This window comes from Rattus norvegicus, chromosome X, assembly GCF_021556685.1.
Source record: "Rattus norvegicus strain SHRSP/BbbUtx chromosome X, alternate assembly SHRSP_T2T, whole genome shotgun sequence".
NCBI classification, from domain to species: Eukaryota; Metazoa; Chordata; class Mammalia; order Rodentia; family Muridae; genus Rattus; species Rattus norvegicus.
The window spans coordinates 76,874,728-76,900,644 of record NC_141554.1 but is presented as its reverse complement, the minus strand read 5'-3'; the positions used below and the strand labels follow the sequence as shown (position 1 = coordinate 76,900,644).

The following is a 25,917-nucleotide window of genomic DNA, read 5'->3' as shown; positions in this document are numbered from 1 at the left end:
AGAAGTGCAGACCGACAGGAGCCGGATGTAGATCTCTCCTGAGAGACACAGCCAGAATACAGCAAATATAGAGGCGAATGCCAGCAGCAAACCACTGAACTGAGAATAGGTCCCCTATTGAAGGAATCAGAGAAAGAACTGGAAGAGCTTGAAGGGGCTCGAGACCCCAAAAGTACAACAATGCCAAGCAACCAGAGCTTCCAGGGACTAAGCCACTACCTAAAGACTATACATGGACTGACCCTGGACTCTGACCCCATAGGTAGCAATGAATATCCTAGTAAGAGCACCAGTGGAAGGGGAAGCCCTGGGTCCTGCTAAGACTGAACCCCCAGTGAACTAGTCTATGGGGGGAGGGCGGCAATGGGGGGAGGGTTGGGAGGGGAACACCCATAAGGAAGGGGAGGGGGGAGGGGGATGTTTGCCCGGAAACCGGGAAAGGGAATAACACTCGAAATGTATATAAGAAATACTCAAGTTAATAAAAAAAAATGGGGTTCAGAGCTAAACAAAGAATTCACAGCTGAGGAATGCCGAATGGCTGAGAAACACCTAAAGAAATGTTCAACATCTTTAGTCATAAGGGAAATGCAAATCAAAACAACCCTGAGATTTCACCTCACACCAGTGAGAATGGCTAAGATCAAAAACTCAGGTGACAGCAGATGCTGGCAAGGATGTGAAGGAAGAGGAACACTCCTCCATTGTTGGTGGGATTGCAAACTGGTACAACCATTCTGGAAATCAGTCTGGAGGTTCCTCAGAAAATTGGACATTGAACTGCCTGAGGATCCAGCTATACCTCTCTTGGGTATATACCCAAAAGATGCCCCAACATATAAAAAAGACACGTGCTCCACTATGTTCATCGCAGCCTTATTTATAATAGCCAGAAGCTGGAAAGAACCCAGATGCCACTTCAACAGAGGAATGGATACAGAAAATGTGGTACATCTACACAATGGAATATTACTCAGCTATCAAAAACAACGGCTTTATGAAATTGGTAGGCAAATGGTTGGAACTGGAAAATATCATCCTGAGTGAGCTAACCCAATCACAGAAAGACATACATGGTATGCACTCACTGATAAGTGGCTTTTAGCCCAAATGCTTGAATTACCCTAGATGCCTAGAACAAATGAAACTCAAGACGGATGATCAAAATGTGAATGCTTCACTCCTTCTCTAAAAGGGGAACAAGAATACCCTTGGCAGGGAAGAGAGAGGCAAAGATTAAAACAGAGACTAAAGGAACACCCATTCAGAGCCTGCCCCACATGTGGCCCATACATATACAGCCACCCAATTAGACAAGATGGATGAAGCAAAGAAGTGCAGACCGACAGGAGCCGGATGTAGATCGCTCCTGAGAGACACAGCCAGAATACAGCAAATACAGAGGCGAATGCCAGCAGCAAACCACTGAACTGAGAATAGGACCCCCGTTGAAGGAATCAGAGAAAGAACTGGAAGAGCTTGAAGGGGCTCGAGACCCCATATGTACAACAATGCCAAGCAACCAGAGCTTCCAGGGACTAAGCCACTACCTAAAGACTATACATGAACTGACCCTGGACTCTGACCTCATAGGTAGCAATGAATATCCTAGTAAGATCACCAGTGGAAGGGGAAGCCCTGGGTCCTGCTAAGACTGAACTCCCAGTGAACTAGACTGTTGGGGGGAGGGCGGCAATGGGGGGAGGGTTGGGAGGGGAACACCCATAAGGAAGGGGAGGGGGGAGGGGGATGTTTGCCCGGAAACCAAAGAATTATTATTAAGTATTAAATAAATTTTAAAAAAAGAAAAAAAAGAAAATAAAAAAGTAAATGCTACAGAGGCTAGAGAGTAGAATCTGTGGTTAAGAGCTCTAGTTGCTCCTCTTGGAGTTCAAACTGTAACTCCAGTTCTAGGGGAATCTACACCCTCTTTGGGTCCCTGAGGATACCAAGTATACATGTAGTACAGAGACATAGATGCAGGCAAAACATTCACACACATAAAATAAAAGCAATACAGTCAGTAGTTTAAAAGATACAAGTTAGTCAAGTAGACTAAGAGACATTTTTGTTGTTAAGAAACTCATCTTTACCTTCAATGATAGGCACCATTGTAGAGTGAAAGGATTGGAAAACTATATTCTAAGTAAATGAGATCAGAAAACAAGCAGGCATTGCTATCCTAATAGCTGACAGAATAGATTTCCAGTTAAGACTAATCAGAATGGATAAAGAAAGAATCTTCACTCCAATCAAAAGAATAATTAAGAAAGAAGAAATTACAATCCTAAATATACATGCACCAAACTCTGGTGTGCCTAATTTCATAGAAAGCCTACTCCTGGACTTAGACACATATCAACCACAGGTAAGCAATGGTAAGTGATTTCCCCCACTTTCTTCAATAAAGTCAATAGATTAAAAAAAATTAAACAAAAACCTGGAATTAAATGACATCGTAAATGCAATGAAGCTAACAGATAGCTACAGAATATACCACCTAAACATCACAAGGTATGGATTCTACTCAGCAGTTCATGTTTTTATAAAATAGAACACATACTGGGATACAAAGCAAATCCCAACAAAAAAATTGAAATAACTATATGTATCTTATCTGACCACAATGCCATTGTCTCAATTACCATTCTATCGCTGTGAGGAGACACCATGACCAAAGTGACTCTTATTTAAAAAGTATTTAATTGAAGGCTTGCTTACAATTTTAGAGGCTTAGTCTGTGATCTTCATAGCAGGGGAACAGGCATAGGGCTGGAGCTGAAGCAGTAGCTAAAAGATTTTCATTCTGGTCTGCAGGAAGAGAGACACTGAGCTTATATATGGCCTTTTGACACTCCAAAGCCCATCCTCGGTGACACTTTTCCTCCAACAAGGCCACATGCTCTAATCTTTCTAATCCTCCACTCCCTGGTTTCCAACAAACATTCTGAGAAAAGGCAGTCCCATTCTCACTAGCCTCAAAAAATATCCAGGAATAAACCTAGTCAAGGAGGTGAAAGACCTTTACATTGAAACTTACAATCTTTGTAGAAAGAGATTGAGAAGACACTAGAAGATGAAGACACCTTCTGTACTCATGTACTGATAAGAATTCACGTTTTGAAAAATGACTATCCTACCAAAATCAATTTACAAATTTAACACGTGGGATCAGGAAACAAGCAACAATAAAAATCCCCATAACATTCTTCACAGAAGTGGCAAAAAACTGTAAAACTCATATGGGAATAGAAAGGTCCAAGATAGCCAAAATAATCCCAAGCAAAAATAACAATGCTGGAGGGGTTACCATATTAGAGTTCAAGGTGTGTTGCAAGAGTTATTATAGTAATCAAGACAGTGTGGTACTGGCACAAAAACACACATGCAGATCAATAAAACTAAATGAAAGACTCAAGCATGAGTGTATATAAGTACAAACATCTGATATTTGACAAAGATGCCAAAAAATACACACTAGAGGAAAGACAGCATCGTCAACAGATGGTGCTGGAAAACAGAATGTCCACATGTGCAAGAACAAAATTGGACCCATATTTATCACTCTGCACAAAATTCAACTGCAAATGAATCAGATATCTCAGTGTGAAACCCAAAACACTGAATCTGCTAGAAGGAAACATAGGCAGTACCCTGCAAAATGCAGGAGTGCATTCAGTCTGGAATTAAACCCAATGTCTGACAAATGAGACATCATACGGTTAAAAGGCTTCTGTACAGCAAAGAAAACAGTAAGACCACTAAAGAGAAAGACCACAAAGCAGGAGAGAATCTTTGTCAATTACACCACTGATAGAGGATTAATAACCAGAATAGACCAAGAACTCAGCAAACAAAGAATCAAGAAAACAAATGACCCAGTTAAAATATAGGCTAATCTGAACAGAGAGTTCTCAAAGGGAAAAAAAAGTGGCTAAGAAATAGGTGAAAAAATGTTCAACAGCTTTAGTAATCAGGAAACGGCCAATTAAAACTAACTTGGGATTTCATGTATGCCAGCCAGCTAAGACTTAGAAAACACCTGACACCAAATGCTGGCAGGATTCAAAGAAACAGGAACATTCATTCAGTTGGTGGGAGTGAAAATTGGTGCCACCCTCTAGAAATTAGCATGGATAATACTCAAAAAGATAGATGCAGATCTCCCATATGACCCAGCTCTACCACTCCTTGACCTATACCAGAGGACTTGATGTCCTACTACAGACATGCTTTACTTCCTCAGCCATGTTCAGTGCTGCTCTATCCCCAAGTGTCCTTCAGCTGACGAATGGATAATAAAAATGTGTCCCACATTCACAATGGGATTATACTCATCTGCAAAGAACAATGAAAACTTCTGGTAAATTGGTGGACTTGGAAGATATACTGAGTAAGGAAACTCAGACCCACAAAGACAAATGCTCCGAGTTCTCTTGTATTTGTGGATCCTAACTCTGAAATTTTAAATTTGAGGATATAACATGAAGTAAACCACAAAATCCGGGAAAGTAAAATTTGACTTAATTAGATTTAGACCAGCAAAAGCCCCAGTGCCGGGCACGGGAAACCTCCTCTGAGTTGTTGGTTGGGGAATCCATGAGACTCCCAAAACATTATTGTTTGTTGTTGTCCACCCTTGGTTGCCTCCTAGAACTTAAAATTAAGACACTACATACTTCAGATAAAAGGTCTGGAGGAATTTGGAGCTGAAACTGACTTGGAAGCCTTCTCCTTGAGCACTAACTCTAATGGCAGCATAAGGTGCTGTGCAAGCTGCCAGGAATAAAAAGCAATCAATAGCCCTACTCAAATGGAAAAGCCTATGAACCACAACAATGACTGGCCAGGCAGGATATCGCCAATGGTGAGATAGTGGCGCTTTTAGTTGCCTAATTGGCTTCACAGATCACTCAGGAAGAGGAAATCCAGGCCTGGCACTATAAACCTAACCAGTTACCTGTGGCTGAGGGATCATAGACTCCAAAGGAAAACCCACCATGGCCATTTTCCTTAACCAATATAATAACTGCTTTCTAAATCTTTTTCTTTACTAACCTGCATGTAGGTATAGTTTTCACACCTCATCAATGAAACTTCTTTTTGTAGGAGATGTAGATTATTACTGAGACCCATAGCTGAGGGAAGTGCAGGGAATAATTGTTTCTTGTTCTATGGGTTCTTGTTCTTTTGTGGGTTCCCCAACCCCAATTGGTATATCTACAATGAAACTTCTATAGCTAAAGCCCAAGGGAAATCACGGAAGAGGGATTGTAAGAGCCAAAGAACCAGGATACTTGCTACTGGACAGTGTCTTCTACACAAGGCAAGGAAGCTGTGCCTATTAAACATCAGCAACACAGTGACCTAAACAAGACCTGCAGAATGATAACACCATATCACATGCCAACATAGATGGGGGAAATGTCACAAGGCTTCACTCCCCGATGAAGAGCTATAGGCAATCAATGGCTGCTGAAAGAGGAAGACACAGCTCTCTCCGGGGATGAGCCCACTTAGAGTTTATCCAATCCCAAGTGGCCAGCCTTAAACATACAGGCACACACAAGCAGCACTAAATGGGCTCACTATGAATATATGGTTATAAATGTTTATGTGTGAATAACAATATTTATTGAAGAAAAAGAGGTCATAACTTAAGAGGAAGTTGGTGAGGACATGGGAGGGGCTGGAGGATGTGGAAGAAGGGGTGGTAATGATGTTAATACAGTACTTGTGAAAGAAATGATCAAAAATATAAAAATATTAAATTCTAAAACTAAAGCTGCAAATCTTGGTTAAGGGTGAAAGTGGTAATGGTAATGGAATCACATGTGTTCATATCTGTTCTGAAGAGTGTCTTCAAGGTCTAGGGTAGTTGTTCAGCCTTGGGTATGACTCATAAATACCATATAATTTTCACCATATCAAGAAACCAGCATGTTAATATTATTTAATACACAAGCTCTAAATTGTCTTACTTTCTTCCTAAGAATTCATTTACATCCTTTATAACATCACAGATTTAGTGCCCTAGGTATATTTTTCTAATTAATATTAACATGTATCTACAGCTATTAAAATTCAAATTTTGCTTCTGGCAATGCCTAAAATTATCTCATGTCCTTGTATTAAAGAAATGATATTCTCTCTCTCCTCCAGCTGAGCAAGATGCGCAAAGGAAAGAAGGCCAAGGGGAAGAAGGTGGCCCCGGCCCCCGCCGTGGTTAAGAAACAGGAGGCCAAAAAGGTGGTCAATCCTTTGTTTGAGAAAAGGCCTAAGAACTTTGGCACTGGGCAGGACAGCCAGCCCAAAAGAGATCTCACACGCTTCCTCAAATGGCCCCGCTACATCAGGCTGCAGCGGCAGAGAGCCATCCTCTATAAGCAGCTCAAAGTACCTCCTGCCGTTAACCTGTTCACCCAGACCCTGGGCAGGCAAACAGCGACTCAGCTGCTTAAGCTCGCCCACAAGTACAGGCCAGAGACAAAGCAAGAGAAGAAGCAAAGGCTGCTGGCCCGCGCTGAGAAGAAAGCTGCTGGCAAAGGGGACGTCCCAACTAAGAGACCACCTGTCCTCCGAGCAGGGGTCAATGCAGTCACCACCTTGGTGAAGAGCAAGAAGGCTCAGCTGGTGGTGATTGCCCATGATGTAGACCCCATTGAGCTGGTGGTTTTCCTGTCTGCCCTTTGTCGAAAGATGGGGGTGCCCTACTGCATCATCAAGGGAAAGGCCAGTCTGGGGCACCTGGTCCACAGGAAGACGTGCACCACTGTTGCCTTCACACAGGTTAACTCGGAAGACAAGGGTGCTCTGGCTAAGCTGAAGCTATTAGGACCAATTATAATGACAGATGTGACGAGATCCACCGCCACTGAGGAGGCAACGTCCTGGGTCCTAAGTCTGTGGCTCGCATTGCCAAGCTGGAAAAGGCAAAGGCTAAAGAACTCGCCACTAAACTGGGTTAGATGTACACTTAAGTTTTCTGTACATAAATATAATTACAAAATTTAAAAAAAAGAAATGATATTCTCTAGAACTGGGAAAGTACTCATCCTTATTCATTCATTCATAGTCAGATGGAGATTCTAGGAGAACGGAAAGAGGTAAAGGACTCACCCAAGGCCACTCAGTGACGCTGGCAGCACTGGGACTTAAACCTATGTTAACTGATTCCTAGCCTTTTAGTTATTTCCAGAATCTCTTACAGGAAGTTAAGAAAATGGGAGTGGGAGGCAGAAAAAGGGAACTGTTTGCTTAGTGAACTGGGATTGGCACTGAAGCTCAGGAGGGCCAGGGCTTATTGGGTGGGATGGTTTCCCATGTCTCTCTTCTTCCAAAACACTTTTGATGCTCAGTCTACCAAACTCAAAGTCCATACATTAACGTGAACTTTGAGAGTGATTGTCATGTGTTTAGAGATGCAGAGAAAAAAACCTCTTGTCCACTGGAACAGACAGGGCAATATATAGTTGATTTGAGTGTTTCTAGAACATAGGGGACAGCTTTTTGTGGTTGGGGATGGGGGAGAGAGCAGTTACAAGTCCTGGCCTATGTATGTTCATCAAAATTCATCAACGGTTCCTTATCTTGTCTTAGTCATGGGATACGATTTTAAATACTCTTCAAAGTCTAGCGTTGGCAAGTCATTGCTAGCCACAGGCCATGATGATGGCCCGGGACTCCATTTAAAAAATAATCACAGTCACGCCTAATTAAAACTAATGTATCTTCCTTTCTCTCTATTCTTCCTCTCATATGCAAACATTGAATCTATCATACAATGTGGATTTGGCTGTTGGTAGAGGACTTTCCTAGTGAGCATGAAGCCCTGGTCTCAATCACCAGCACATTATAAACCAGGATTTTTTTTCTGTATCATTCATTTTATTAGTAAGTTATTTCAAGAAACTACTGTCATGTGAGACCATAGTTCTTCATACATTCCACAAATATATATAAAAATATTGCCAAATTATAGAAAAAGAGACATCTACATAGTCTAGGCTACTATTCTATTTTGCTTCTTTGTTCTATGATTAAACACAGACCAAAACTAACTTAAGAAAAAAAAAAGAGCTTGTTTTAGATTTTTGGTTACAGTCCATCATTGAAAGAAGCTGAGGCAGAAACTTAAAATAGGAACCTGGAGACAGGAAATAAACCAGTAATTTTGATAAATGCCAATAGACAATATTTCCAGCACTTGAGAAGTAAGGGCAAGCTAGACTACATGAAACCCTGTCTCAAAAGGGGAAAAAAGGGAGGAAGGAGGGAAGGAAGGAGGGAGGGAGGAAAGTTATAACTGACCAGGAAAAGACCTGGGTTGTAGGCTACAATTTCTTCCAACCTCCCCTCTGCTGGAACTTATTCTTGAAACACTTTTAAAAGAAAATGTTGAAGATGGGTCTTATAAGCACTAACTGTCATTCTGTTTGAGTTTTCCAAGTTGGGGGAGAAGTTGGGGTCCTGCTGGCACATTCTTACCACTTGGCCTGCTCTCTCAGAAACTTGGACATGGGGATTGTGTTGCTTTTTCTTGCAGATAGTAAGGCCCTGGGAACTCTTTTTATTACCATCCTTGCCTGAAAACAAAAATCTACAAACCTTTAAACTTAAGCCTCATAATAGAAAGATGACCTAAAATACTGTTTCTTTCCCATGTACTGCTTGGGTTGGATTTCTCTAGTCAGGAGAGTGTTCATCCTAAGGCACCTTTACTGACCTAGGTTCAAGGTTTACCTTGCACCTGCCCAAAATGAAACTCCTGAGTCAGTGACCGTGGGAAGACCCACCTTCAACTCTCCACAGAGTTCTTCTTGGTTTTAACCATGTCCTTTGTCTGACTCCATCTCTATTCTCAGTGTTCTCAAGTACATTCTGTCCTCACTGGTGGAAGAAACTCATTTGTATTGGGGAAAGTTCTGGAAAGAGGTAAGAGGATCAAGGTTTAAGACTTAGATTTTCCACTGAACTAATTGAGCAACTTGGAGAAAATAATTTTACTGTTTTTGAGACTTAATTGTCCCCCTGAAGAATACAATCCCTGGCCTGCTATCCCTTAGAAAACTGATGTATAAATAAAACGAGATACCTGGTCTAAAGCTATTTTGTGAGAAGCCACCAATAGTGCACATGTGAAAGGCGACTGGGATGCTGAAAGTGCATCACTTTAAAGAAAGCGGTGCATTCAGGAATATTTGGGCATCACAAACTGACCTTGGTAGAAAAGCAAGCGGGGATGAAAGAAGGTTGGATAACAAAGGAAGAGTGTGAATTGGAGAAGAGCTTGGGAAAGGAATGTGAACGTCATCAAACAATACAAAAAAGAAGGAGGAGGAAGAGGAAGAGGAGTCATACTAACATGTTTTAAACACTGGGAAAGGATAAATCGAGGAGCTAGATCACACTGGCAATCTTCTGGTTAGTTTGACAAACAATTCTTTTCTTATATGTAGTAGATGCTCTTCAAGATGCTAACACTATAAATCCCTGCCTAAATGAAGCTGACGTTCTACAATCATGGCAAGGACCTGTAAGTAATGGTTGCTGTCTTTTCAACCTGTAAAGCTGAATCTAAAGTTTAGTTCTGAGCCTCAACTCTGTGACTGCCTTTAGTGACTGATTTCATCTGTCCCAATTAAAATCTGTTTTAGTATTAATTACACAAGATCATTTGTAGCGTCTCTGTGGAGATCAAAGATAATTTGTGGACATATTCAACAATAGGTATCACATTCGACACATATTTATTGAGTGTCTATCTATTACCCGCTGTCTCTGTACGTGTAAGAATAGCAAATTAAAGAGATATACAAAATTAAACAAAGTCCAGTTTTAGTGCTCAAATGGTTCTTAGCCTGGTGAAGAAGATATAGATAGAGATCCTATGACCCAAAGCTGGAGTTGCTGAAACAGTCTAACCCATAATAACTAAAAGCTGATGCTTACTACACGGACATATAACTACGTGCAAAGAGCACTGAGAGTTCTGGGGCAGCATTTATATGAAGACAGCTTCACTACTGAGGGGACATTGGTGAAACAGCTGAGAAAAGTAACTTAAGGAGTATTTCTTTCAGCCCTTGGCTTGGGGGTACAGTCCATGGTGTCAGGGAAGTCACAGCAGCAGGAGTGGGAGGAAGGTCGTCATATTGCATCTCCAGTAAGGACTTTGCAAGGTGAATAGTGCTTGAGTCTCTTTGATTCAGTCTGGACCCTTAACCTGTGGGGTGATCCCTCTAACATTCAGGGGGGGTTACCCCTCTTTCCCTCTTCAGGCAAACCTTTCTGGAGACACCTGTTGAACCAGAGATGTTTTAATGGTGATCTATCCAATCAAGTTGACAATTAAAATTAACTATCACAATCCCACCCTTGTCAACTTGATCCCCCAAATATATGACTTTAAATAATAGAATCCCACCCTTAGCCCCTTAAATCTCAATTTTGCTTTATAATGCAAGATGCGTATAGTCCATCTTTCATAGTCTTCAACAGCCTCACATAGTTCAACAGTTCAGTGTTTCTTCTGAGACTTGAAGCAATCTTTTGTGAGCCACTATAAAATTAAGATGTTACATATTTCCATTATACAATGGCATAGAAAAAATTTTCCATTGCAAGACAGGAAATGGAAGGGTGGCAAGGAAAGACCACACTAGTACATGTCTAAAACCTAGCAGGGTGAATAACAACTCCTATAATTCCACTTCTTGCCATTTGGGACTTATGACGAAATTCCCTGGGCTCCTTTGGCCTTCAGCAGCACCATCCGTTCATCTTTATCACCTACAGCATAGTTAGCATCTCTATGAGTCAACTACACTCCATGATTTAACTTTCCTCAGAAGACATTCCACAGTTCTGGCATTTTCAACATCCTGTGGTCTCCTATCCAACTTAAGACTTCATTTTCTGAACTTCATGCAATGGTATTTCAGAGCCTCCTTGCAAGGAATACAGCTCTACTATACTGCCTGGCTTCAGTGTCTTTCGAGACTTTGGCACAGGCTTCCATAATCCCCCCATTCTTGAATCTTTCATGCCTGCAAATCCAGTCCCACATGAATAACACTGTTAAGTTTCTGCTGCCAACTCAAGATGAAGCATAGGCCCCTTGAACTATAGCTTTGCTGTTCTCTGTATGCTGATTCTGGGAGAACAGTTCTTGAGGCAGTTAGTTAAAAAGAAGAGAACTCTTTTAGTTGCTTTCTCCACTTAGACTTTCTTTTTCTACTGAATTTTTCTTTTCATAAGTTAAAACCTTTCGTGGCTGGGGTTTCACCCTCAGGGCACCTTTCCTATTGCCCCAGTGTAGATGGGGGCAATGTTTGTGTGTCTGTTGTACTTTAGTAAAACTGAAAAGCTTAAAGTACAGCAGATAAGGAACTAATAGATAGATAGATTAGATAGATAGATAGATAGATAGATAGATAGATAGATAGATAGATAGATGGAAACAAATAAACAAAACCAAGATGACAAACGCCTATAATTTCACCATTTATGTGGTTGAGTTTGAGGCCAACCTGAGTTACATAGCAGAGGTAATGTCAATGCCAAACAAATCAGAAAATGGTTGGTTCTACCATAACATCCATTTCACTGTTTCTTCAATGGGAATAACTTGCCAGGCCACTTGTTAACTGTAGACCACAGAAGTCTCAGCTGAGTAAGAATAATGATCTCTCTTCTCCTCCTGGGGTACGCAGAGCACTCCCCCAACACTATGAAAACTAGACAGTTAAGCTTGAAGCTTCCAGGTGAATGCCAGGTTAATTTATCCGTGTTGTAAGACTCGAGTAAGTGATCTTTTCAACAATAGACTTTTACTATCAAGTTCTGGAGAGTAACCAAGAGTATTAGCAATAACACCTGATGCTTGGTAGAACTACGCCGCCCCATTGGCCAACAATCCAAGAAGAAGTAATCTATTCCTAGTACTCAGAGTTTTATTTGCTAGCATGTGGTGTATGGTTGGAATATTGCCCCAAATTGTTCAGTAACTCCATTACAATTACTTTTATGAATGTTAAGATGGTTCTACAAGTAGTTTTCCACACGGGATATTCAAAAGACCTTTAGTGTTAGTTATCCCTCCCCATATTTCGTCCTTGACCTACCCTTCCATTCCCCCACCCCAAGTAATAATTCCTGATTCATTAATCTGCTTTCCCCCTTTATATTTCATCCATGAAAAGATCCCTTTGTACCCCACAGTCTCTTACCAGTTTCCCAATCTCTATGGATCTTCCAAATGAAATACACATATCTGAATATGACCTATGTATTGTGTATGTGTGCATATGTGTATCTGAATATGATATCCAAGTGAAGCTAGTATCCATATAGGGGAGAAAAATATGTGGTATTTGCTTTTCTGAGAATGGATTACTTCATTCATGACAATTGTTTCCATTTTTACCCATTGACCTGTGAATTTCATAATTTTATTTTTCTTAATTTCTGAATAGAATTTTGTTGCACAGATGTATAATACTTCCATTGTCTGTTCATCATTTAATGGAAAGCTAAGCTGTTTCTATTTCTTGACTATTATGAGAAAAACAGCAATATACATAGTCAAACAGGTGCAGTCCACACTTGGCAGTGTTAATATGTGGCCAATAACTTGTGACTAGACATTTCATAGGTCCTAGGGGAGAGCCTAATATTATTATTCTATAGCTAAATATACATAATATTAAAATAATTCCTGATGATTTTCCTATACCCATAGATTGAGACACAAACTAGCTTAATGGGTCAAGAAACAAAATCCATCTATCTTTTATCTACAGAAAACATCTTATCTTTAAAGATAGTCACTACCCTAGAGTAAAAGAATGGAAAAAATATTCCAATCAAATAAGACCAGGGAACAAGCAGGTATTGCTATTCTACTATCTGACAAAATAGATTTCAAGTTAAAACTATCCGGATAGGATTAAAAAAAAAAAAAGGACATGTCACTACAATGAAGAGGACAGTTAAGCAAAAAGAAATTACAATTCTTAATATATATGCAACAAATTCTGGAGGACCCAATTCCAAAAAAAGTGAGCTTAACATGAATTAAATATACAGAATAGTGTCAACCTGATAAGTTATTTCCCTGCTGGTAAAACGAGCCAATCCAAGCCAGATTTTAAAATATATGTCTTTTAGAAAGCTTCTCTTCCCAATAAATCTTAAAATTGACAGCAAATAAATATGTAGTAAATACACAAGCACATGAAGATTGGATAACTCATTACTAGATGATGAATGGGTCAAAAAGGACATCATGAAATAGATTAGAAATTCCTGAAACTAAATAAAATGAAACACAACACACACACACACACACACACACACACACACACACACACACACTCACACACACACAGAAAAAAACCTGGAACACATTAAAAAGAATACTATGAGGGAAATGTAAAGCTTTAAGTACCTATATTTAAAAATCAAAAAGAGCCCAAATAAATGGCTTAATGAACAAGAACAAGTCAGACCCAAACACAATAGATGGCAAGAAATAAAAATCAGAGCAGAAATTAATGAAATGGAAACAGTACAAGAAATCAACGAAACTTAAAAGCCGATCCTTTGAAAGATAAACAAAATTGAGCCTTGGCTCAGCGAACTAACAGAAAGAAAGGACCCAAGTTAAGAGATTAAAAAATGAACAGGGAAACATAACCAACCTAATCTTAAAATTCATCTAAACTATACAAATTAAACCAAGAAGAGATCAGCAATCTAGACAGACCCCAAGAAATGAAAAGACTGGAATGATAATAAAAAGCCTTCCAATTAAAAAGAATCCAAGCACAGCAAAACTCACAGTAGAATTCTCCCAGACTTTCAGAGACAGTCTCTTGCCAATCCTTCTTAAATTATTCCAACAAACAAACAAAAGAAAAGGAGCGCTCCCAACCGTTCCTCCTATGAAGCCAGAATCACTATAATCACCAAACCTGGTAAAGACACAACAAAACCATATCCCTGATGAGTGTCAATTCAAATAATAGAAGGTAGGATGGTATAGAGATGCATGACCTTGGTTAAGAACTAGGCCAAAACACTAAACTGGGTTCCATTCATAGTATGACCTTGGGCAAGTGGATTAACATCTCAAGAAGTTTCAACAAAATACTCCCTTGACTCCTCCTCCATCCAGAAAGAGGCCCCAGGAAAATTGCATTTAATCTGGCACGGAGAGAACTCTGTAAATATGTACTGAAGGAGAAAAATAAACCACCTCCTCTCTGTCCTTCCACTCTACCCAGCTTCCTCACCTCTGCCCCTTGTACTGTTGCCCTGGCTCCATTTGAATGATTTTTTTGTGGTCCTTTTAACTAGCTTTTCTTATCTGCAGGGTCAGCAAGTTACATTTGAAACTTGGCCCCTGGGCCAAAGCATACCGGTCAGTCTCCTCCAACTTGGCTGGGGATACCTGATTCTGGTCCAAAGCCCAATACTCTTTCACTCCTCTATCTCGTGGTATGTAGGATCTTCTTTGGGGGTGGGGTATGTTTTGAGGTTCTTATGACCCTGGCCCTGGTGGCTACCTTGGAGTCTGGGAACTCACTCTCCGGGTTATACAGGTACTGTTTGAGAATGTAGGAAATATAAACTCTACCCCAGCCCTCTGTCTGCTACTCTGAGCCTCATCCAGAAATAACTGCTCTTAGGTCTCCCTCATGTTTCCCTCCTGGGCCTGTTTAGCAGGTAGGTACTTTCACTAGTCAGCGCCAGAATTATCTTTCTAAATGTGTGTAAGTCACCTTTTTATCTAGACTGGGAATACTTGATCCTTAAATGGCCAAATTTAAGAAAAACAACTAGAAGGAAATTATAAGGGCAGACATCCCCTAAATTGACCAAAACAAGATAAAAAACTAATCAAATGCAATGCCCCTAAAGTCCAGCTGAAAGAAGGCTCAGCAAGAGGTGAGGAACATCCCTTTCTTTCTGCCTCCCACCCTTCTGTTGCCTCTCGAGGTTTCTCACTGTTCCTTATCCTTGTAAAGCCTGACCATTGGCAAACAATAACCTTATCTCAGAAGTTTGTGTTTTACATTATATTACTTTCTATACCTATTTACAGCAATGAGAAGGGAAATTGGGTAATTTAGCTATCACTTAAGTAAGTTTTTGGCCCCTTCAGTCTCCTTATTTGTATTAAGGGGCTATATCACAGACTCTTGGGAGGATAAGGCAGAAACATTATAAGTTCAAATCCAGCCTGGGCTACATGGGCTACACAGCAAGTTTCTGGCCTGTCTATGCTACAGAGTGAAACCAGTAGATGGTTCTGAGTCTCTGGAGAAAACGAATTCTCCTTGTATCAGCAACGGACACTTTCCAATAGCTCTTCAGATAGAGGTGTGACTTTCATGAGCCCCTCCCTCGTCTAAGGTGAGATTTTTCTGGCTTAATCTTGTACCAGTCTTGTGCACACAGTCCCAGCTGCTGTGAATTCCCGTGTACAACTCCACTGTCATTTCTGGCAAACACTGATTTGTTACTGATAGCTGCTTCCTGCGGTCTATCCACGCCCTCTTCCATGATGATCCCTGAGCCTTAGAGTTGGTGGTGTGTGATGTAGATATCTCATTGGAGCTTAGCAACTTAAAGTCTTTTATTGTTTGCATATCATACACTTATGGATCACTGTATGAATCACTATCTACTGAAAAAAGGTTTCTCCGACAAGGGTTAAGTGGTACACTAATCTATGGGTATAAAAATAATTTAGGGAGCATTTTATTACTGTACTGTAGAATGTACATAGTAATAGACTTACTGGACTTTTCATTTGCTAGCCTGTGGTATCTGGAGGAGGTATTCATCGTTGGTGAGAATGCCAGCTGGTGTAGCTCACTATGAAATCCAATGTAGTAGTTTCTTGAAAAGCTATAAATCAAGCTACCATATGACCCAGCTATATCACTCTTTGGTGTAGAGCCAAAGGTCTCTATATTCTGCTACCGAAATACTTACACTTCCATATTCTTACTTCCTCATCCATTGCTGTGCTATTTACAATAACCAGGAAATGTAAACAATCTATATGTTTAATGATGGATGAATGGCTAATGAAAATGTGCTTTATATACACAATTGACTATGATTCCATTGTAAATAAAAATCCATTATGTAATTCGCAAGAAATAATTCTAAGGGAAATAACCCAGACCCAAAAAGATAAACACCACATGTTCTTCCTCATTTGTGGATACCAGTTTTGAATCTTTAGATATGTATTTAAATTGAAGTACCCAGAGAGGGCAGTGAACACCCAGGGGTGGTCAGGAAAGGGGGTAGAATGAAAGTACTGTGGGGAGGGGGAGAAAGTAATAGAACAGGAAGGGTTAAATGGGGGTATGGAAGGGCAGAGTAGAGGAGGGAACATGGTGAAGAATTACTAAAGACTTGGAAACACTGTGTAGAAACCCACTGCTGTACAAGCTTCCTGAAATCTGCACATATATGGGGTCTAAATGGAGTTAATAAGTATTTCTTGAAGGACTGTTAAACATAAAATAACAAAAGGTTAAAAAAATCTCAGTTACATTTTTTTCCTTGAATATGATCAGGACTCTTAAGCCATTTTATTCTTTCGCTGCAGGCTTTCCTCATGCTAAGACGGAGTTAAGTATTACCCACCTCTTTCTTTTCCATAATGCTGCTGTCATCTTTCCCCCTCCATGTCTCCTTTAGTAATAGGCCCACTATTGAACAGACTGCTTTTCCTTGGCATTCAGGAAGCAGGCTCTGTGCATATGGTCAATTGATTTGTTTTTAATGCACCTATTATTATGAATTGTCTTCTGGCTCGCCTTGAAACCAAACTATGCCCAGGATCTTTTCTCTCCCATGCTTCCACTTTGGCCATCAGAAGGTGTCAACATTCAAATTCATTTCCTAGTAATGTGGGTTCCCATCAATACCCTTCTTGATTGTGGACAATGAAACCAAACTGTTCTCTGCCTTTGGATGTCTTACTGTTGTTGTTATTGACACTACTGGAGCTCCTTTTCACAATCGATTCTACTTGGCTATTAGAGCCAGAGTAATGCTGCATCATCAGAAGTCTTAAGTCACCCTCATAAAGACGAATAAGGAAGAGTGAAGGAGGGGAAGGCCTTCTTGAGCATACTCAATGTACCATCCATTCTCAAGTAGTAAGATGACTTGGACATAGGGCACAAGGATAATGAGAATGCCTACTGAGTTCCATTTTAGCCACAAAACTCTGTTAAATAGGAAAAATTTAAGGTGATCAAGTGTCTTTCACATAAAATAGAAAACTTAAGCAATAGAAGAATCTTTCAGAGGCTGTTTAGCCCAAGGGATCCTAAACATTCACCTGCAGGCCCATGACAGTCTCATATTCTGTGTCTACTGATTCATGAGGGAAAAAATGTTGCCAACTGGCTTCTTTTAGGGAAGATTTTCCCACTTAAAGACTGTATTCTTTGTACATTTCTATAGTCTCATATTAAAATATCATTTCGCTAATGCCATGCTAGTGACGATATGCATTCCCACATGATATTAAAAATTGGCATTATGTTGGGGCAATAGACATTACAGAGAAACTTTACTAGTCTTTAAGATCCAAATATTGGGAAAGCATTGTTTTACCTCAATGGTTTCCATATCAGGCATTATTAGAAGCCTCGATAAATACCCTGTGTTTCTAGGCTCCACTTCTGGATATAATGTTCAGAAGTTATTGACTGCAGAGAACCCAGGAGTCAATATTTTACCAAACCCTCTAAGTGATTCTAATATGCCTCTGAGTTGGGAAAATAACACTGTTTTTCTCTCTCTTACAAGGAATAAAAGACATAACTATTTGGAACGATTCCACTTCAGGCTTGAATCTGTTAAGTACAGAAGAAAAATGTGTTGAAAACCTTCACTGAGGCTTTTCCATGGTCCAAAGTTAGACAAGTCAAATAAAGAGTCACAGGGACTCCTGGCTACTTACTTGTGACCCTGGCAAAGCTGAAAAATCCTACAAATAGTAAATAGTCTTTAAAGGTGTGTTACCCATTGTGGCTGGAGAGATGGCTCAGTGGTTAAGAGCACTGGCTGCTCTTCCAGAGGTCCTGAGTTCAATTCCCAGAAACTACATGGTGGCTCAAAACCATCTGTAATGGGATCTGATAACCCTCTTCTGCCATGCAGGCATACATGCAAACAGAGTACTCATCACATAAAATACATATATAAATAACTCTTTTATAAAGATGTGTTACCCCTGATGTCTGTTGACCAAGACTGATTTAGAGATTTATGGGAAACATCACATGCATTTGATGCCTATTTTCTATCCCCTCTAATTAGTCCAAGCTATTTTTTATATTATCCCTACCATTTTTTCCTCCAGGATGCAACTAGAATGCATCTCTGACTCAAGAAATCGTCACTGGCACTCTTGGGTTAACTTTCTATCATCTATGACAAAATATTTGAGGATAGTCAACTTTTAAGGAAGGGTCATTTCAGCCCACTGTTTCGGAGGTTTTGGTTCATAGTCATATGATGACACTGCCTTTGGACCTCTGTCATTATAGTAAATCATGGAGTAAGCACATGGCAGAGATGTTTACTTTGTGGCAGTCAGGAAGCAGAAAGACAAGAAAGGAGGAGCCACAGTCTCAATATTCACCTCCAGGGGATGCTCCCAATGACCCAACTTTCTACCACAAGGCACCACCTCACCAAGGTTCCACTACCTTCCAACACTGCCAAGAGCTGGCAGCCAGGCCTTTAATACACTGGTCTTTAGAAGACATTTATTGAAATCCTAGCACTTGCATATACCAAATAAAGTTTATAACTCAGCATTTCATTTACTGATTCTGTGAAGTAGCCAGAAGTGTATATTGCAGATAAGGAAACAATTTGCTTGAGATCACACTAGCTGCGATGAAATAACCATGATTAGAACCCAGGTCTCCACATATCAGCACTCTAGCCATTAAAAAGCACCCGTCCCTTCAAAAGAGGGGAGGACCGGTATGCACTGCGTGTGTTACTAGTCAATGATGGCTTACATAACCCTGTCTCCTGGGTGGGGCACATACTTTGAAATTCACACAAATGGGCAAAGATACCAGTTCTGCCTCTTACTGGCTTTGTAAACTTAACTGACGTAACCTCTTGGGTCCTGTTTCCTCATTGCTGTGAATATTATATGGCATCATGTGTGCAAAGAGCCTAGCATGGTGCTAGGTTCACAGGAGAGCCTCAGTGTCACCACACCTCCACCCTCTGCATCCCCATTCCTGTGATCTAAAAGCCCCTTCAAACCAAAAGGGAAGTAGAATTTAGATAGCTGGAATAAAAATGAGGTATGAAACTTTATGGTTTACTCAGTTCTAGGACTGGAAAAACAATCTTTTCAGGGTCTCAGTCAGGTTCTTTGCAAGTGGATATCAAGTCTAGAGCTGCCCTAGAGGACAGCTGGCAATGCAGTGACGGGTCCCCTGGCTGGAAAGCAAACCTTAAGCCTCAGTACTCAGCATGTTGACGATTTCTCATTCCTCATGGCTGAAGCACTGTGGAGTTTTATTAAAATGCAAGTGTTCCCTGGGAGAAGCATCATACATATTAAGTTTTTGGCCTGATTAACTTTCACTTTCCTCTTTCTATGAGTAGAGTTCTGTGTCTCTGCACCTTGGAGGTCAGGGCAGGCTCTGAAGCAGGAAACCACCTCCATGCCCTCCGTTAAAAATCCCAGTCAATAATTCAAGGCCCATGCTGTACATACCTTACCCCAGACCACTTGGCGAGGCCATAGCTTTCTCTATCTCAGCAACAAAGTTCTATATTCCTGTGACAGATCGTAGGGAGCTTCTGGCTTTTCTGTGTGAAGACTTACCTCAAATTTCACCTTTTATTTGCCTTCCTCCGTGACTTTAAAGTAATAAATGGCTGCTCTGAGCTGTGGTTCAGTTTGAGGCCACAAGAAGCAAGTGATAAAATTTGCTGCCCATCAATAAGAGACCGTTCTACTCATTTGCACGGTGCCTATTTTGTGCACTGGCGTGAACCTGTGATCTGTCAATTTGGCTGATTCCTTTCATGGAACCACAAGCCACGAACATCCCTGTCCTGCCTGCCACCCAAATGTGCCTGTTCTTAAGTGCTTAAGGACTGTGTTCATTGGCATCAGATGGAGCTCAGGCGCCCTGAGGTGCGTTTTCAGCCAGCAGGCAGCTTCGCCGAGCAAAAAGGTTAATCAGATCCGAGGTAAAATGGGACTGGCGTTCACCCTCTTGGCTAGTGCAAGCGCAGACCCTTAGGGGAGGCAGACTTGCTTGGAATCACCAAGTAGGTGAGAGGTGAGCTGGTACAACTGTGGCTCACCAGTAAGGCAGAGTCCCCTCTCCCCGCCCCCCAATCAGGTCCCAAGCATTCCGTTGAGAACAAACTTTCCCTTACTGGGTCTTGGACCTTCAGTGGGACTCTGAAGTTAGTGCCTCAAGTGTGGGTGTAAAAGAGAGAGGTCCAGGCCCAAGGGTCCAGCCTGTCCAGGATGTCAGGAGCTGGGCAGCCCTTGACCAAACTGGCAGTTAGATCTGGACCCCATTTCTTACTCTCCAGTCTGGAACAGAAAGCCAAGAGTAACCTGAACTGTGCTCTGTGTCCCGCCGGGACCTGGGCCCGGCCCCCTCTGGTGCCTTCGTGCCTCCCTCCTTCCCCGGCCCGGCCCCTGGCCCAGAGTTTGCCCAGGCCAAGCCTAGACCCGGCCCTCTGTGGCTCCTCTGGGCTCCAGGTTGGCGCAAACAAAGCCCTGATTGACTGCCCGGAGGGGCGGGCCCGGCTGCGGGGCCGCCTCCTCCCCTCAGTCCCGCCAGGGATTTGCCGGGAAGCGCGGGGGTAGGGGGAAACTCTGAGGGGTGCACAGGTCTGTGGGGGATCTGAGTTCCAGGATTGAGGAGATTGTACCCACCCTCTGTCCGAAACCCAGGCCATATCCTCTAGGTCACCCGTCTCGAGTCCAAGTGGAAACACAGGGACTCCAGAGGACAGGGTGGGGTCTGTCACGGACCAACTCTTGTCTTGGGGCTCCCAGGACCAATCTAGCTGCAAGTTGCTTTGAAAGCAAAGAGGGAGTGGAGTCAAGGAACAGACAGGGTCTTCCTTAGAGGCTAGAGATTGATCGGTGTGGGTTCTGGGACTTGCGGGGAGGAGAAGGTAGGGTAACAGGGTAGTTTGTGCTCCTTTTGCTAATTTAACTCGTCTTCTAAGCATCTGAACCAAGAATAGGAGTCAGGAATTTGAAAAGGGAGTTTGGGGCGGCAGCAGCGGCTAGAGTAGGTAGGCAAGTAAGAGGAGGAAGGGCTGGGGAGAAGAGCGAGGTTGTAGCGGCTGCCTGTTGAGGAAGAAGTGGGAGGGAGGAGGGGGAGGAGAGAGAGATGACGTGGGGAGACGAGGAGGGGGGTAGGACGGGGGAGGAGAAGGAGAGGGCTCGAGGGACCGTCTGTCGCGGGACAGGCTGGCCAGCTCGGGCGGGCGCTGGGAGGAGGAGGCAGGGACTGAGGCAGCGGCCGCAGCAGTGCTCGGAGCGGCGGCAGGAGCAGTAGCAGCAGAAACAAGTACCAGCCAGACAACAGCTCCTCCGGCTCCCTCCCGCAAGCCACAGTCAGTCCCCTAGCCACGATGGCGCTGCCAAGCCCGGCGAGCGAGGAAGCTGAGGGGCCCTGTCAGGAGGCAAACCAGGAATATCAGGAGCCGGTGTGTAGTCCTGTGCCCGAGCCGGAGCCAGAGCCGGAGCCCGAACCGGAGCCTGAGCCAGAGCCGGTGCCAGTGCCCCCACCCGAGCCTCAGCCTGAGCCCGAGCCCCAGCCCCTACCCGACCCTGCACCCCTGCCGGTGCTGGGCTTTGAGGCTGAGCCAGTGCAAGAACCCGAGCCCACGCCCACAGTGGAGACCCGAGGCACCGCGCGTGGCTTTCAGCCTCCCGAAGGTGGCTTCGGCTGGATAGTGGTGTTTGCAGCCACCTGGTGCAACGGCTCCATCTTCGGCATCCATAACTCTGTTGGTATCCTCTACTCCATGCTACTAGAGGAGGAAAAAGAGAAAAATCGCCAAGTGGAGTTCCAAGCAGGTGAGTGGTTCCACGTGCCCCGCCTGGCATTGTGGGCAAGGCGTCTGCCCCCTCCGTCATCCCCATACCTCCTGGTCTAAGACGCCCTTCCAAAGCGCCTTTCTCACTCCTTCTTGCCCGTGTCCTGCTAGGGCATGGGTCGCAGGGCTCTGGACAGCCTGGGCAATGGAGCTCTAGGCTGAAGCGGTCCCCGGGGTGAGACCGCTTCATTGGTTACAGGCAAGCAATGAACTTTTTGCCCTGGGACAAAGCCAGACTCACCTTTTAGATTGTTTAAAGTACTTTGCCCATGTGTGCTGGGGAAAATATTTGCAGGATTTGGGGGCGGGGGTGGGAAGCGAAGTCATGTAGATAGGAGACAGTAGGAAGGTTGAAGGGCTCAAAGAGAAGTACCGAACAACGGGTCCCCGCAGCAGCCCCCATTGCTTTCGGGGACCAGAGCTGTTTTCTGTCAAAACCCACTTCAGGAATCCTGATGACTCTTCGCTCCGAGTCAACACATGGCAGGCGTGTGTGTCGGCAGGAGAGAAAGGGAGGAGTGCAGGGGGGGCGTGCGCGCGTCTCTGCCTGCTGTGGGTACGGCCCAGCCAGGCGGTGCGGTCGCCTGCGGTTCCCGGAGAGCAAGCGGCTCGCTGTGCACTGGAAGACCAGCACCAAAGGAGGCAGGGAGGCGGCATACAGAATGGGTCCTGAGACTCAGTCCGCACCTCAAGCTGCCCGGTCTCTGGCTCCCTACACCTCTGTTATCCAACGGGGCTTCTTTCTCCCCGAAGTTAGAATGTTGACCGTCACTCCAGCTTTGGCTTGGTCAACCCTAAGACTGGGCAGGGTTGGAGACATAGCCCTCACCTTACAGGCACGTGGCTGTGTGCAGACTCCCTAGCACGAAGACCCAGCAGTGACCTCCGGAAACGCAGACTGTTCACTCTGTAGAAGAAGCCCCTCAGCTGCTCTGATGAGAGGTTTCATGAAATCCTGGTTCCCTCTCTGAGCTGTCAGGATAGCTGGAAATGTGCGCACCATCTCTTCAAGTTCCCTACTTGGAAAAAGTGGAAAACATAGTGTTCCCTGGAGTTCTAGGGGGGGGGTCCATTTTTTTGGCCAACCTCCAAAAAGGGGGACTTTTGGATTATCAAATGAAATAGAAACCTTGAATTCTGGGATGCCGGCTTGTGGGTTACTTTGGGCCCCTCCATGGCCTTCAATCAAGGAGGTGCGTTGTTTGCAGCTTTGCCGAGCTGTCCGGCAGAAGGGGCTTTGGGACTCTTGTGCCTCAGACCTTGTGACCCATTGGCACAGCTGCAGTGTACAGGCCCCACTTGAGAAAAATCTCGAGTGTATTCAGCAGCTGTAAATGGCAGTCTCTGACAACCTAGGCTACTCGGTACTGGAGTCGAGGGGTCCCTGGACTCCAGCGGACAACTTCTGGGTGGAAAGCGGCTTCTATACTCCCTGGGACCACCTTTTTCCTGCTTTGATGCAGATCAGGGGCTCTTTGGAAAGCAGCCAGGCTAGGCCCTCAGGATGTTGCCTTGGTTACTGGGGGAGGGGAGTTGGGGGGGCACCTGCTGAGAGTTGCCTTGTGGTTGAAGGCAGGCCAATGGCCTTCAGGGTCAGTGGCAAAGTTTAGGCGAAATTTAAAGGAAAGCAGTGGAGGCTGTGCTGAAATTAGGCCCCAGTATTTGCGTGATGTGATCAGGCCTAGCGCTGGGGCCTCAGGAGCATGCAATAAAACTTGGAAAAACCACTATTTTACCAGGAAGAGGTTCACTGCTGGGGAACAGACTTCAAAGTAGGTGATCATAGGAGACTCAGGGGGAGGGCTGGCAGGGACTTTCCGGTCAATACCTCACAGTGCAGCTGGAGGGGGCGGTGGTGCTGTGGTCTTTACAGAGGTGTGGCTAGTATGTAGTATGCCAACACGGACTAGGTCCACTGAGGAGCTGGAGTTACTGGCTTAACCTATGGAGAGTATAGGTCAGGAAGAGACAGAATGGAATTTGGCATTTCCCAAGGGTCTGAGAATACTTTGGTGTGGGACCTTGTTATGGTATATTGTGATTTCACAGAAGTTATTTTTAATACTGAGCCTTTGAGGAATGCCTCGGTTTTTATTTTGAAAGTAACACCCTACTAAATTATTGTAAATACTTTTCAGAAACATTTTATCCTCGGAATTGCCTTTCTTGAGACCCTCGGATTTCTGAAGCTACTGTTTATTGACTTGTCTTTTGGGACAAGCTCTTGCCATGTAGCCTTGGGTAGCTCCCAGTAGTTTTAACTTGTCACAGTCCTCCTGCCTCAAATTCCTAAGTCCTAGGATTATAAGCATGTGTCACCATACCTTGCCCAAGTCACAGTTCAGATCTTGATATTCCAAACACCTTTGCCTGCATACAATTCCTCTGTCTATTCAAAATTTTGTGTCCACCTATGTCACAGCACTGGAATATCAAACAGATGGGGAAAACAGTATTTTGCTAATGTCTTGATAAGTCAGCATTTGCCCAATAACCACTCTGGAAGGACACTTAAGGAAGTTGGTACATTGTTTATTTCTATTAATGTGATGATTTTTACATTTTCTTGATATCTTACATCTCATCCATTCCTAACAATTTATTAATTTAGTATTTGAAAGTACTCTGCAACTCAAATGGTTTTTTTGTTGGGTCTAACACTGTCATAGCCGTGAAGTTGTGCATAATGGCTTAATGGGTATAAGGTTCTGCAGTAGTGAAAGTCCCAGAGAAAGGTAAATTTTGATGTCTACAAGACAATTTCAAACAAGAGGTCTCTGGCACAGGTCAAGGAACAGAGAGAATGAAAGTAGACCTTGAGCTGTCCTAAAGCAGGTAATATACAATCTTCATGAATCCTGTGTTTTTGAGGTTCTGGTGTGTCTCCAGTTATATATTTTGGGGCCTTTCTTCATCTCATTTAAGGGAAGCCAACTCTCTCTAGAACCTAGGCCTGGGAGGACTGACAGGCAAAAAGGGTTCTTGAGAGTGAAACAAAAAACCAAGGTCTAGGCTTGGGGGGGGGGTAAAGGGGTAAAGAACAAAAGAGAAAGAAGTGTAGACTTTTGTAGAAGTCACAGGAAATTGGGGATCTCTCCAGCGCCCCCCTAAAAAAAGCATCAGATAGGACAGCAGGCAGCCAGACCATTTTGTGCGACATATAGACCAAGCATGGTTTCTTGGGACAACAGCTGACACTTATGATAGGAAATAGGAGCAAGACAGTACTGGGTACCAGCCCTAGCTCACTCTTCAAACCTTAAGTAGAGGCAAGGTTGGGGTTTATGTCCAGCAGATAAGGCGGCTTTAGCCAGAGTTGCTAACATTGGATTGAAACTAAGTCTATTTTAGAGTGCTTCAGAGTAAGCCCATTATCTTGCTGTTTCAGCCTTGACTTCCAGTTTACCACTGAGCCGTACATGATGAGAGGTCCTTTTATTGGGGAGTTTAGAGGTATAGTCCTTGGAAATTCCTGAAGGAGGCAAGGCTAGGGCTCTCACTACTAAACAAAGTGGGCAATAGTAAGGAAGATTCACTACTGGTACAAGATGGTTTAGGTTGATGATCTACCCGGCAGAGAAAAACTTTTCTCGGCATACAGAAGACTAATCTACCACGTTTTACAGTGAGTAGGGGCAGAAGCAAGACAGCTGTCTGTCTTTCACCTCATCGTACTTGCTTCAGTGTCTCATTGGCTTTACTAGTAAATTGTTGACTTTGACATCGAGGTATCTTTCGAGTGAACATCTGTCACTCCCCTGACTT

General features: G+C 43.2%; 1 protein-coding gene and 1 pseudogene across 1 annotated transcript in view; both read left to right on the top strand.

The window, feature by feature from the left end:
* The first annotated feature begins 6,165 nt into the window (after positions 1 to 6,165).
* LOC147998267 (large ribosomal subunit protein eL8 pseudogene) lies at positions 6,166 to 6,968 on the top strand (annotated as a pseudogene).
* Positions 6,969 to 21,684: 14,716 nt separating this feature from the next.
* Slc16a2 (solute carrier family 16 member 2) overlaps positions 21,685 to 25,917 on the top strand; it is a 123,224-nt gene continuing 118,991 nt past the window's right edge. The window contains exon 1 of the mRNA NM_147216.2: positions 21,685 to 22,132. Within this exon, the coding sequence (NP_671749.2) occupies positions 21,685 to 22,132 (448 nt within the window). The remainder of the gene's footprint in view (positions 22,133 to 25,917) is intronic.